Below are 14,277 nucleotides of genomic sequence, written 5' to 3'. Positions count from 1 at the left end.
CTGTCATCTATCAATGAAATTAATGGTATTGTCTTAAACGGGAGAATTGATGGAGATATACCGGCGGCATACACTAGACTGGGTTCCAATAAGCCTTCAATTATAGATTTGAAAGCGGTTCCAATCTTTCCTTCCGGCACCTAATATTTATACATTGCACATTTGGCAGAGAAAGCTCAATTTCCTCTAGATCCCAATCCATCTCTTCTCTTAGAAGGGTTGCTAGGCCGCCTTTTGCGTGGGCTCTTCTAGAGGCCTCTGCTGCTTGGACGAACACAAAGTATTGTTTTTGAGAGAAAGGTACCAAAGACCATGTTTCTTGTAGCAGCACAATAGAAGGTAAATTTTCCAATATTACGGACATCTCATCTACAGTTTTTCCTGCGATGTTCCATGATGGTTTGAAGAGAATGGGCTGGCATGGAAACATGGTGCCCTGACATCATGGAGTTAGGGGGTAACACACCTAAACAAGCAGGACACTCCCGACCCAAGAGAAGCGACCAGAGGCCAGACCCGTCGGTGAGAGACACTTCCTAACACTTTCATGCACTAGGAAGCGCATTATTTATTCTACATTCTTAAATGTGAACTGACGGATTCAGAGGTTTACTTCTTCCAGTACTTGGTCTCTGAGCAGAAAGCCCTTTCATTGCTATGTGTTCAGTGGGAATGAGCCAGGGAGTCTTGGCACTTTACAGCACTTTAAAGTAAATGTCCAAGCTTGCATGATGTGACCGTGCATGTTTAGCACAGTTTAGAAACCGCTTTCCTAAATGTCAGCGCGTTTCCAAAATCTGTGTTCCCTTTTAATGGCTCTCTCCTGTAGGTAGGTTGAACATATGTGAAGTGCAAGCCCAACCTTGAAGACCTGTGTAACACACCAGAGCAGAGCGGTGTGGACGGAGGGTGCTACAAATAGTGCCCAGTGACAGCTGTCCTTTCACTGCTAAGGGGTCTCAGGATCGGGGTCATGGGGCGTGACCCGGAACCACAGGCTCCCACGGGACGGGACCTCCATCTTAGACAAGTTCCTTGTGGCATTGGATAAAGATACATTATGTGGCTGCCTATGGCTCGCAATGAGCACGTGGCCTGGCCCCCTCTAGCCCCCGGACAGGACCTGGTGATTAATATAGCTTGGTGTGAAGTCTGGTACTAAGGGAAAGTGTCTGCCTGGCCTGTAGCGATCAATGAAGGAAACATCATTTGAAAGACACTTAAATCCAAAAATAACAGGAACACAAAGTAATGTTACTATATACTGGTAACTGTAATAAAAGTTTAAAAACCTGTCCCCGATTTTCACATTGACTGAGTCTAGTTGTGACATTCCTAGTTAATGATCTAATGAGATAATGGCACAACTACTCTACTGTATTAAATCATTACAGTTGAGAAGTGGCATAACAGTATCTGCGCCAAAGGCACTCCGAGTGAAATGCAGGGCACAGAACAGAAGTACTACACTGTGAAAAGAATATCCAGCTTGTCTGCCTTTTTTCTGAGCTATTTTTCCTTGAAAATTCAGTCACTATCGGATTAACTGGCTTTTATTTAGTTGACTCCTGGAATTCAATACAAAAAAAAACGAAATCACCAACCTGTTCTCACAGCTTCCAAGCTGGTTTTGTAAGCGGCCTACATTAACTATGTGTTGCAACCGTATAAGCTGCATTCTGGCGTTTCGAGTTACATATTACAATGTAGATGAGAATACATGTGAAATATGTAAGAGGAAAGATATGGCGTGCCTGTGTACCACTAAGATGACAATGAGAGGGTGAGTTTTGATGTGCTGACTTCTGTGAGCTGTAGTTCTGAGAAGTAAGAGGTAAAATAAAAGAAAGCTATGCATTTGTCCCTTGCACTACTGTACAGTAGTGCAGGGAACAAATGCACTGCAATCTTGAAACACGAACTCTACACTGCACGGTATGATTCACCTCTAAATAACACAAGCATTGGCCGCGCGAGCTGGCCGGGACTTGTCGCGCGAAAAAATAATTTTTTTTAAAACCGCCAGTGGTGCGCGCGTGAAAAAGTGCTGTGCACGCCGCGCGTTCTGGCAAGCTGATCGCCACTTTGGGAGCATTTCTCAAAGCCTCCTAAATGTCTCTCCGAGCAGCACATGCGCGCTGACTAAAAAGGCTGAGCCCTCAGATAATAGAGCTTCCAGCCAGCCTTGTTTTAAATGACCCCTAGAATCCAGGGAGGGGCAGGCCTAGATGGGTTATGGTAGCGTGGGGATCAATAACTGAACTTCCGAAAAAAGTGTTCTTACGTCAGGTTATCTCCCTGAGCAGAAGTCGTTATAACGGATACTAAGACTAACATTTGCATAAACTGTGTTCACTTCTTGCCTGTCAAGATCCTTAGAATTATGTACCAGCATTCCTGCGTCTCCCACCTCTAGTTTGATTCATAGTCACTCAGAAGGCTGGCCACAACCATCATTGGAAGTGACACCTTTCACACTTCAGCTCTGTTAGCAGCAACATGTGCTACCATGCCACGGGAATATGATAAAACTGGAGGATAAGTGCAGAAACAGGCAGATGCTTTTATAACCTGCATTTAATTTTCATTAAAGCTGTCCATTATAGTACTACCTGAAGGTGAAAGACCCAAAAAAGTTAAACAGTATTTTGTTGATTTTTGCTACTGCTTTGACCGCACCCCCAGACTCATTCACCCTGCATCCTGTTTGTGCAGCATAACTAACAATTCCCTTTCTTTTATAATGCACTTCTTCGACCATTGAGCCTACAGCACCTTCTCCAGCCTCACATACTGTGCCTGCTACCACTACAGTGCTCACACTGCCCCTGCTACCACCGCTGTGCTCTCACTGCCCCCTACATACAGTATTCAGAACAGGGCATGAGAAGGAGTAGGGCCAGGGCCTTCTGTCACAGACTCAAGACTGGCCAAAGGGAGCAACTAGTCACCTACTGCGAAGAGAGAGTGGGGCTGCTTCATCACCATATCACCAACCACCATCCCTATGCCAATCACACACACACACGCATACCAACCCTGCTCCCGACTACCCCCCCCCCAGTTACAGCCAGAGCTGCCGATTTCATACCTTGGGAGCCACGTTCGAGTCTCAGCGTTGCTAAACATCCAGTGATCTGGGCAGTCCCCATAATCTACCCATGCCTAAATAACATGAAGATGACCGTGTGTAAATGTAACTGGTGTTCATTAGAAGCGCTCGCCTTTGGGTCATGTTTGCGCTATATCAAAAACCCGCAAAAAATAAACGCCCACACCAGGGTCATATTACAAGCTTGGTGCTTTCCTTTCACAGATAAAGCAGACTCCCGGTTTAAAGGTGAAAGGCAAGACATGATGTAGGTACAGGAATAGGTGGGACAAGTAGATTTTACAGGGCATGTAGATCTCAGTGGCATTTTGTCCCTTGGCCAAGTAAATGATTTTAAAAAGTCCACATCCCTGATAGCACTATTAAAACGTTAAGCTGTAGCTATTTCATTCGTATAGATAAAATGTGTTTATTCTCAAATATATATAGATAACGAAGATTATAGTAATCATTTTTGAGGCATGCAAAAGCATAGATCCAAATAAGTAGCAACATTTAGTAAATTATGTTTTGTCAAAATAATTTATAGAATATCAACTGATTAAAAAATATCTCCTAGTCACCATCCTACTTCCAGGCATCCAAGCTTTGTACAGTTCTATGATGAAGATACAAATTCCAATCTAACTCAGAGCAACCCCCAGCCTAAGAAACTCCCATTGTTAAAAAGTAAAAAAAGAAATATTTAAGGCATTCTTTCGTAAAGCTGACCATCTTCTCAATAACTAAATTAGCAAGACAATCTTGAGCTGTACGACTGGAAAGAATTCCAGTAAGGGTCTCATTCAGAGAGGCCCAATAATCCTCTTGTTAACTTTATCCAAAGAGTTATTAATACTGGGGGTACCTGAAGACCAGAAGGCAGGAGTTATACGGGGATTCTAATCGGACTCCGAGTATCCACTAAAAAATAAGGAATTACCAAGTGAATGGTGAATTCCAGGTCAAATCACCCATGTAATTCCACATGTCTTCAAGACATTTCACTGTAGATTTTAGCCACTGTCAGAAAAAGAAACGTCCATGCGAAAATAAACAGTTATGTGGTATTCCTGTGGATCTCAATTTAGATGGGGCTGGTAACTGCTGGTACTGGTTCCATCAGAAATAAGAGGGCACTTATAATGAGCGCCTCAGTGATAGCAAGTCAAACTGGAGCATTTGGCATATGCAATATTTTCCTAAGGATGAATTAGCAAAAGCATCAGGAAATGATGTAACTATGATATCTTTCCAAATAGAAACTACAAAAAACGACATTTAAAATCAAATCACCAAAATTTGGGACAACACAAGTACTCAAGAACGCTAGAGTAATACATACCATCCACAATAAGAGTGATATCTGTAAATTCGTCGTGCTGGCGCTGCTCGTTAAGTTTGTCCAGCATGACTTTGTAGTGCTCTGGGAACTCTTGAATAAATTCCATCGTTTCTTCTGCTTCCATAGTGAACTAGATATTGCAGTACAGAGAACGAAAAAAAATGTCATAAATAAATGAATGTTAAAAAAATACATAAAAATAAAAAGAACAGCACAGCTTTTTCCATATACAGCATCCCCTTTGAGGCAAAGATGATAAACGTCACAATGTTTTAGTATACCAACATGAGAGTAACAAATTGGACAAGACGTTTGTGAAGAAATCAACACAAACAAAACTGCAAAACTAAGGAACGCCTAGTCAGCAGGTACAACTATTGCTGCAATGGCGTAACCCACGAGTCGTGAAAAAGTGTCTTTCGCACCATGATTCAGGTGTTCTAATCCATATTCCATACAAAGATAAAGAGTTCATGTAGAAAGAGGGGGCTTGAGATTCAGAGCAAGACCACCACTAGCATTTGCTCTTTCTTTAGCTGCTGAGGTTTCAAGTTTTTTTTCTATAGGCACAAATTAGGGGAGGGCTCAACCCCGCCAAAACAGTGGGTTTGCAGATGACATTAGAAATTCTGTTTGTTTTACCAGCTCTTCTACAAGTCTGCTCACCAGAAGCTGGACAGTGGGGTGGAGCTTGCAGTGTGAATAATGAGAGGGACAAATTAGCTTATGTATGATCCCACATCAACAGAAAGTGACAATGCAGGCAGCGAATGAATTTATAAGGCTTTAAATGTGGGTGAAAATGTTCAAAATATATTAGGATTTACATCACTGTACAACACTCGCCTGTGCATTAAGTCTTGTTTCAAGGCTACATCTCCCTGCAACTGGCATCACTTGGAAGGATTGTACACTGATGTCTCAATGCCTTGAAGGAGTAACAAGGCCTAGCTATGACTACCTCACAAATCTTGATTTATGGGCGATGGGTTCTTAACCCGTGGTCCGGTGACCCGGGTTCTGCGACTGCTAGAAAATGAAATAATATCAACAGATTATCAAAGGGTATATAAATAAAGAAGCAAAATGTAAAGTTTCAACTTTTAAAACATACTATAATGTGAAGGTGTTTGAAACTGAAGGCTAAAAACTAAGTGGTCATCCTCAGAACTCATTTGTGGGAGCAGTGCAAGTGAATCAAACAGAATGCAGTATGGACGATGAGTGGCCTTGATTCAATTTAGAAAAGCTCCAAACTTCTCATTAAAATAAAAAAAATCTTATTTGTGAAGTTAAACAAAATATCTAATTATTTATGCATTTGTTGAGTGAATGCTTGCTTCTGTATTTTACATGTATTGTTTTGTGGAACAAATAACCAAAAATGCTTAGGCCAGGCCCTGGTTTCCAGTAATGATTCAGTGGGGTCTCCCGGTTACAATAATGATCACGTGGGGGTCCAGAGAAGTCAAAAGGTTAAGAACCGCTGGCATAATTAATTAAACTACTTTGTTCAATCTTAGGAGATTGGATGAATATTGGGAGAATTCATGGAAATACAAAGAAGGGAGCTCTTTCGTTTTTTAAATATAGAGAAGCAGCGTCCCCTCCCCATGCCTGGTGCCTTTATAATGGAAGATGAAATCTCTTGCATAAACCAGATTTAGAAATCCTTTGTGACAAGGGTCCCTACAACATTATTTTAGTAAATCCATGGATATAGTAACTTTTGTATTGTGAGATATGTTGCCTCTCTGAATAAATCAGTAGCCTGGTTCTCATTTTGACGTTAAGTTGCTAGTTACCTAATCCTTACATGTAAGAGACCTCCTGGGCAACCTGCTTCGTGTTGCTACAAATAAGTGACCATGCCACAACACAAGCAGCCATGCAACAAGGTCCCACGTAGGGAAGGTTAAAGAATGTTCTTTCCAGCTTCAAAATCTTTTTTGACACCATATTGAGCTCAAATCCATAAAACAATCAAACTAAAAACAAGGTAAAAAAATCTAATACATAGTTAATAGTCTGAGTAAATATGTTGTTGTGGCAAGTGAGAAAAATCAGTTATAAGCAAGTAATCGAGCCGTTGCTTCAAACATCATGAAGATCATGCAGTAAAACCTTAAACAGCACGATTGAGAAAAGCAAAACATGATTCAAGGTACTACATACTTTTGATTACTTACATTCACTCCAGAATTATAAATACATACAGGAAAATTAATGAGTGAACAAATTAACACAAAAAGATGATGGACAGATGCTGAACACTGAAACATTCACCCCAGTACAGAGATCTGGACCCAAATTAATCGTTTTTTTGCTCACCATGCCATTCCAGTTAGGACCCAGCCATTTGCAAATCAGTCTTGACCCTACTCCCCGTGGGAACAGTCCAGCCCGATCTGCCAGGCCCCCCAAAACCTGCCCAGGGAGGCTTGTTTTCCATTCCAGGGAATGCCTGGCTGCTCAGGTTGGACTGATTTGCATATGGCTTGGTCCAAACTGGAATGGTGTGGTGAGCAAAAAAAGCGATGGATTTAACCTAGATCTGTGACTAGGGGTGAATGTTTGATAATGTTCAGCATTCCGCCCATCAGATTTGTGTTGCTATAGTGAACAAATTAACAACAGAATGAGTTTTGCGTTGGGGCCAGCCAGTACAATACAGGGAGCATTAGGTAAAGCATACCACTATACTGATGTTCGAGCCTTAAGTAAAGTATACCATTAGTCTGATGTTCCTGTGACAGTGTGCAGTAGGTAAAACATTAACCAGATAAACACAAAGCATACGTTGTAGTATCTAATGAAAACACCATAAGTAGTAAGATTATTGCAAATAAATCGTTTGAATAGACTTGTGAGAAGGAAGAATGTGGAAAGAGCACATGTCGTAAATTATGCAGCATTGTCAAAGACTATTTTTCTAAAATAGGAGTCATTCCCTTTTCCTTTGGTGTTTCCCAGTTTCGTACATAACGTGTTACTATTCACGTCAGCAACACTCCATGCATCGCAGAGAGGTTGCAGAAATGCAGAGCTTGACCTGCAGGGAAATGAGCCAGTCAAGCAACAGGGAACACAAAGACCTCAGCAGCAAGCACGAGGTTAATTGTGTTGTTTCAAAAAGGTTTATGTAAATGACTATTTGCTATTCCCGTTTTAATTCGGATGGCAGTGTATTTGAACATGCTCTAAATGTCTGCATTGGATGGTGTGTTTTGCTATCTATAGAGCCTCAATGTATGAATGGCGGGTAGGGAACTGATCTGCCTGGCAAAAAGCTTACAACTTGAAATGTTTTGCAAGACAAAAAAAAAGCCATTTCAGATCGCTAGTTCTTATAAACATGCACCCCCAAGGCAGGCTACTGAAAACAAAAAAAGAAAAATCTCTCTTCGATATTAAAACAATTTGATGTCAGATGTCAGACATAGATTCATATAGTTTTGTTTTTAAAGTCACATATGAATATGAAACTATGACGTTTGATGGCAAAGAGATCAGAAGGTCTAAAAATATGCAGGGGCATTATCAAATGAAATGCATTCAGTCTAATTTGAGTATCCCGCTATGGATCCACAACACTACTCGCTGAACACTTGTGCTTGCCTTCAAATCCTGGCTTGAATACACACCCCCTAATAAAGAGGTCACACGATCTAGTATAAAGGTTACAAATATTCCCAAGATAAACTCCAAGCATGTCCAATGAGAACTTCTCTTAATGTGGAACTTTGAGACAAACATTAGGGAAAAGTTGTTTAACTAAATTTATTGAAGAGGAATGGTATCTGGGACTTTTTCTTGAAATAATAATTCTGCCACCTTACATCGGACAGACAACCACTGTTACCTAAGAACTACAGACCACCGTTTTACATTCAAAGTCACTCTGGGCAGGTTACTAACATCTTGGCAGCAAGATCATATTATCCATAATCTCACTGTTTTGTGGAAGAGGGGTTGTGACATCCGGCAAAGAGATCACATAAACTCATGGGTTGCAACTGCTTTGGACACAGGCAATTAAGAGAGTATGCAGGAGATTTGCGGGCAAGTGTACACACATGAAGAGATTTACCTCTGTTTCTGAACTTATGTTGATTTGGCAAAAACTCAGGACACCGGTACGACGACCACCTGTCCGCTACTTACAGGGACCCTCCGTGAATTCATCCTCATGTCCGTCGTTAGTGACTAATCCTTTAACGGACGTCATTTGGTCGTAAATTTAGCACTTCCGGGTCGCATAATAACCAATACTAGGGATTCACATATTGTGGGAGTCGGCGGTACTGCTTATGTGTAAGATTAACGGTGATTGGAGTACCGGAAGTACACCAGCCAATCGTAGTGCACAATAAAAGAATTCCAAAACTGTTGATTGGCTGTAGACTCCTCGTGTATATTTGTACGAGCAGTCTGCTTACGTTTTAGCGAGTGGCGGTACTAATCCAACGTGGAGAGTTGGAGCTGGGAATTTATTAGAATTTTCATCGAAGGGCAACTATTTACGGTCAATAATACGTTGTTTAGTTCGGCGGATTGCAGGTGCCTTTCGAGCCGCCGTTTCCTGGGTGTGGAAAATCTTGCAGAACGTTTTGTTTTGGTATTCGTCTCCACGTGCGGTTTGGGCTCCTGAAGAAACATACGTTTTTCTAATTTTTTTCTACATTCAGCCTTATAGATTATTAGTTATACCAAAGCGGGGAGGGGAGTGGGCTTCATTAGGTTAGAAACTAGGAGGTTTCAACTCTTGCATCCTCTTAATGCTGTAGTATACATATGATAAGGGGAATGTTCATGAAAATCACCCAGTCAGCCATTTGGAGAGGAGCAGTGCTTTAAATGGTGCGGTATTGAGTACCGGCTCTTATTTATTTTGAGAGGGAGAGTACCGGCACTTTTCAATCATGACGTAATACTTTTAATTGGAGCGTACCGGCACTTCTCAGAAACAAGCAGGTACTCTGGTTCAGAGTAAATACAAGGAGAAGATGAGCGCTGAAACTTTTCAGTCACTCACCCCTAGTCACAGATTTGGGTTGAATCCATCATCATTCTTTAGCTCACTTCGCAACTTCAGTTCCGACCCAGCTATATGCAACTCAGCCTTGACTCTGTGCCTCATGGGAACAGTCCAACCGGAACGGCCAAGCCAGGTCTTCCCTGAACCGGAACCAAGCATCCTGGGACTGCTTTCTGGGTAACACCCTTCATCTGCAGACTATCTTGAATCCAGTGGCAAAGTGAGCAAGGGACCCACGTCTGGGCATACCCTACCAACATAGGGTGAACAAAGCAAACACAAGGAGATGATGGACGGAACGCTAATACTTTTCAAACACTCACCCCTTAGAGTACCTACCATTTCAAGCACCAGAGAAAAGGATGTGACTGAGTTGAATAAGAATACTCGCAGAGTTGTCTTCAGTTCCCAAATGCTTTAAAAGCCAATATGCAGTAACATGGGAACCCACGGCGAAGGCAGCTGCACAGCAGAAAACGCAGAAGCAACTGCCTGAGCCAGGGTAGAACACAACATTACATGGATAACATTCCAGGTTTACACATTCCAAGACATTAAAGAAACGACTCACCCTCCTCCCATTAAACAAAAAAATCAATATAAAACATACTCTTGTAATTTGATGGGTAACCTACAAGTGCCCTGGTTAAGAGAAATTCCTCCCTCATGAGTGGAAAAGAGTGAGGAATGTGAGTGAGACCTTGAGTCAGAGTCTGAGCAGCTAACAGGAGAAGAAGTAACAGTTGCTCCAGAGTTATCATCTAGGACATCTGGCGTGTCCACCACATCAAAACTCGGACCAAAAGTAAAATTAGAATTGACCTATCAGCGTAAACCTTGTCAAGAATCGCGACGTGTGTCAGTCAGTTTAACAACATTGTCCGTATTCCACCAACCTCTTCCTTCCAAACCTATTAAAGGGCCATTAGTGGATGTCATTATTGATGGGAAGTGTATTTTGGTCATGGCTTATTCTAGTGCCCCTGTCACTAACCTTGCGGATCGCACTTTCTACAAATTGTGGCCAAACAGCATCCCACTTTTAGCTCCTGATATCAACCCCAAATCTTTTGGGGAACAAGACATTGATTTGTTGGGCTATTTCTGTGATGATGTGGAGTGTTTGGTTAGATCCGTAAGAATCGAGATTTATGTGGCAGTCAACGGAAGAGACATTGTAGGATGGAAAGATCTTGCTCTTCTAGGATAATTTTGTGTTCAGGACAAGATCCTCCTATCATTTTAGGAAATTCCCTGCTAACATTTTATCTCTGGGCCAACAGGTTTCTGCAGTTGATAAATTGGTTCAATCTTTTCCTGATGTTTTCAAGAACTCTGTGGGTTCAATAAGATGTTTTGAGCATACTATCAAACTTAAGAAGGACGCTATACCTGTGGTGCATAGGGCTAGACCTGTGGCACTTAACAGACCTGTGGATCTTAAATCGCTACTGTCAAATCTACAATCTGAGGGGATTATTGCCCTTATCGATTCCTCAGAATGGGTCTCGAGTTGTTTTGACCAAGAAAACTGGGGCTCTCGGGCTATGTGTTGATTTGAGGTCTCTGAATCAAAATATTCTTTTTGATTGTCATCCCCTGCCTCGTATCCACAAGATGCTTGCCAACATTGGTTAATCCAAGTTCTTTTCCACAATTGGTTTACATTCTGCTTATCATCAGATTCAACTTTCCGAAGGTTCTCAAGTGCTTACTGCTTTTGTGACACCATTTGGTGCCTTCAAGTACTTGAGGCTACCTTTTGTTCTCGCTTCTGCTGCAAGCGTTTTCCAAAAGTGATGAACAATCTTTTTAGTGATCTTCCCCAAGTACAAGTGTTCCAAGATGATTTTTTGATTCATAAAGAGACCAAGGATGAGCACTTAAAACATTTGAAAAACGTTTAAAACATTTTACAAGGGAAGGGCATGACTGTGAAAGCTAGCAAATGCAAGCTACTGGTTAGAGAGTTGGAATATCTTGGCTATCTAATTTCCCGTGCAGGTATCAAACCCACATTTTCCAATGTTTGACTATTCGCAATGCTCCCCATCCTGCTGACAAAGATGCTTTACGTTCTTTCCTTGGCCTTTGTGAATATTATGGCAGGTTTGTTCCTGGTTATGCTCACTTAGTCCAACCTCTAAGATGTCATCTCAAATAAGGAGCAACATTTTCATGGAATGACATGTTACACAATGTTTTGGAGAAAGTCAAACTGTTGGTTATTAACGCTCCTGCATTGCGTCCTCATGTTTCCAATGGCAAATCTTTCATAACAGTGGACGCCAGTCTTTGGATAGTGGGTTGATGGTAAAGAGAACACCATTGCTTTTGCTTCTGGTGCTTTATTCTCTGCTGAATGCAATTACAGACCTATCGAACGGGAGGCCCTCATTATTGTTAGGGCAGTTCAGAAATGTAAAATATGCACTTGGGGCACGCGTTGTGAAGTTTTTACTGATCATAATCATTGGGTTTTTTTGTTGACCAGAAATAGATTAGGAAAATGTTCTGCAAGGCTGGTAAGATTATTATCCAAATTGCAAAAATATTATCTTTTTATCAAGTATATTCAGGGGGGAAAAAACATTTGAGCGGATTGTCTTTCTTGCATGCCTCTCCCTTATTGTAGTGAAGGGGAAGATTACTTTCACAAAGATTGTGTTGTAGGTTTGTTGGATGCTATTTTCAAGAAGATTGGTCCTCTCCCATGGCGCTGGATGAGTGTTTAAAAAAAGTAGAGTACTTTATTAAGACCAATTGGCCTGTTAGTATTGGCCCTAGCAATGAATTGAGAAGTTTCGCTCAAGCTAGTGAGGAACTCTTTTTTGAGAATTGGGTTTGTGTGAGAAATGGTATTTTTGTTTCTCCTGTTTCTTTAAGAGAAAGAATTGTTAACATGGCTCATGAGGGACATTTGGGAGTTTCTGCTAAATGCGAGAAAAGTAAGAACATTTACTGGTGGTCGGGCATGGAAATGCAAGTGGCTCTTTTTGATCCAGAAATGCTTCTAAAAGTGAAAATAATTTAATAAGTGGTGTGCGAATCACCAATAACTGTCTCACACAGCTTTGTGAAGAGAATATGAGGCAATGCGCAAGGTGTGCGAATCACTGATCGCGGCGTCGCATCAAATTGAAGAAAATACTGAAGCCAGTGTAAATAGACCTCCAAGACCAATCCAAAATGGCCGCCGTTCGTCTGCCGTCAAGACGCCTCCCAGAGTGCTCTGCGGCGTGTGTCCGGTGAAGTTCCGTGAAGACAGGCAAGCGGTGGAACCTCTATGAAGGTTCTGGTGACAATGAAGGTGGGTGCGAGTGCAAGGAGGGTGCGCGTGCGCTTGGGTCCTTTCAAAGTGTGGCATGGGGCAGCCAACTGCAGCAATGCCGGGAAAGGCTCAAGCGGCAGCAGGAAAAGAGTAGAAAATGACTCACCTCTCAGCGATATTGCAAGAATGCCAGTATAGCTGTTGCACCTACTCTGCAAACAATGAGTCGGCCGGTGGGCTCCTGGAGAAATGATTCCCAGGATGCGGAAAGCGAGGACAACCCCACTCCTGGTACCAGAATGTGGTGGGGTTGAATAAGAATTCTCGCAGAGTCGTCTTCAGTTTCCAAAAGCTTTATTGCCAAAAAGCTAATATGCGGTAACATAGGTACCCACGGCAAAGGCAATTGCATAGCAGAGAACGCAGAAGCAACTGCCTGAGCCAGGGTAGAACACAACATTACATGGATAATATTCCAGGATTACACATTCCATGAAAAAAGAAACAGTGAATACATACCCACTTACCATACCACAGAGGAAATGCAGAGCTGCCAAGTTTCAGATTGCTTACATTTGACATTACCATGGTTTAAGTGTGCTTATGTGTAACGCTACGAGTGAAACTTTATTGTGATTAAAACTAAGCAGAAAAATAACTGTCCAGATAAATATCAGAAAGTACCCCACTGGGTGCCATACGAAGCGCTAAGAGTGCCAGTTACATTTTGTTGAAAAGTTCTCCCACTGATGTGTTGCTGACTGGTTGCATGCTGCCAATGAATTTAAAGTTACCTTCTTCTGCAGAGAGTCAGAACCACCAACCATCAGCCTGGTAAAACACCGCACGCTGTCCGAGAGTTAACAATGACTAACACAGTGGTGCTGGGCCATTTTTCAGAATGGAGTGCAGGAGAGTGGTAAGGGTGTGGTATGCAGCTTGTGTTGTATTTAGGAACACATTTTCACAAATATATTACACATGCAGTGTGGTAGTACACACATTTTATTGACAGCATATTTTCCATTGAAACAATCAATAAAGTCGTTCAGAAATATAGTTTTATGGATTAACTATTTCAGTGAATATGTATGATTTGAGCATCACATCGTAGTTTCTTGATTTGGTTTGATACTATTAAAATATTTGTTTCCATCACACTTCAGAATTACAAACAAAGTGATTCATTTGTACTTTTCTAACATTTATTTTGAAATATAATTTCAGTTAATTTATAAGTATTTAAATAGTGTCGTGACTGAAGAAAAAGACATCTGCAGCCGTTTCTTTCACACAAGCAGAATTTCACAGTTTACTTGCAGTAAGAAAAGAAACAACAGTGTTGACAATCGTGAATAAGAACATGCTCTCAGTGCACTTTCTTTTTTATAAAAGAGCATGTTCAGGTTGAACACTGAACCTTTTACTGTGGCACCATAAACATCTACAATTAAAAATAAACAGTAGAAGATAGTCACAGCCCCTCTTGCATTAAGCATCGACAATCTAATTTCCCCATAACAGCAGTGTTG

General features: G+C 41.5%; 1 protein-coding gene across 4 annotated transcripts in view; it reads right to left on the bottom strand.

Annotated features, from left to right (window-relative positions):
- The window catches only part of ZNF131 (zinc finger protein 131), a 182,346-nt gene extending 173,647 nt beyond the window's left edge, over positions 1–8,699 (bottom strand). For 2 of the 4 annotated variants that reach the window (XM_078675033.1, XM_078675030.1), the window contains exons 1-2: positions 8,527–8,675; positions 4,437–4,566 (exon numbers count right to left, since the gene is read on the bottom strand). Coding sequence is in view for 2 of the 4 variants with exons in the window: in XM_078675030.1 (XP_078531156.1) it covers positions 4,437–4,560 (124 nt within the window). In the remaining 2 variants the exon portion in view is untranslated. Of the gene's footprint in view, positions 1–4,436; positions 4,567–8,526 lie in introns of all 4 variants that reach the window. The other 2 variants (XM_078675031.1, XM_078675032.1) reach the window with 2 other exon arrangements.
- Positions 8,700–14,277: the final 5,578 nt, after the last annotated feature.

The sequence above is a fragment of the Lissotriton helveticus genome, chromosome 2_1, assembly GCF_964261635.1.
Source record: "Lissotriton helveticus chromosome 2_1, aLisHel1.1, whole genome shotgun sequence".
In the NCBI taxonomy this organism is placed as follows: domain Eukaryota; kingdom Metazoa; phylum Chordata; class Amphibia; order Caudata; family Salamandridae; genus Lissotriton; species Lissotriton helveticus.
Note: the sequence above shows the minus strand (reverse complement) of the source record. Positions and strands in the feature narration are given on the sequence as shown.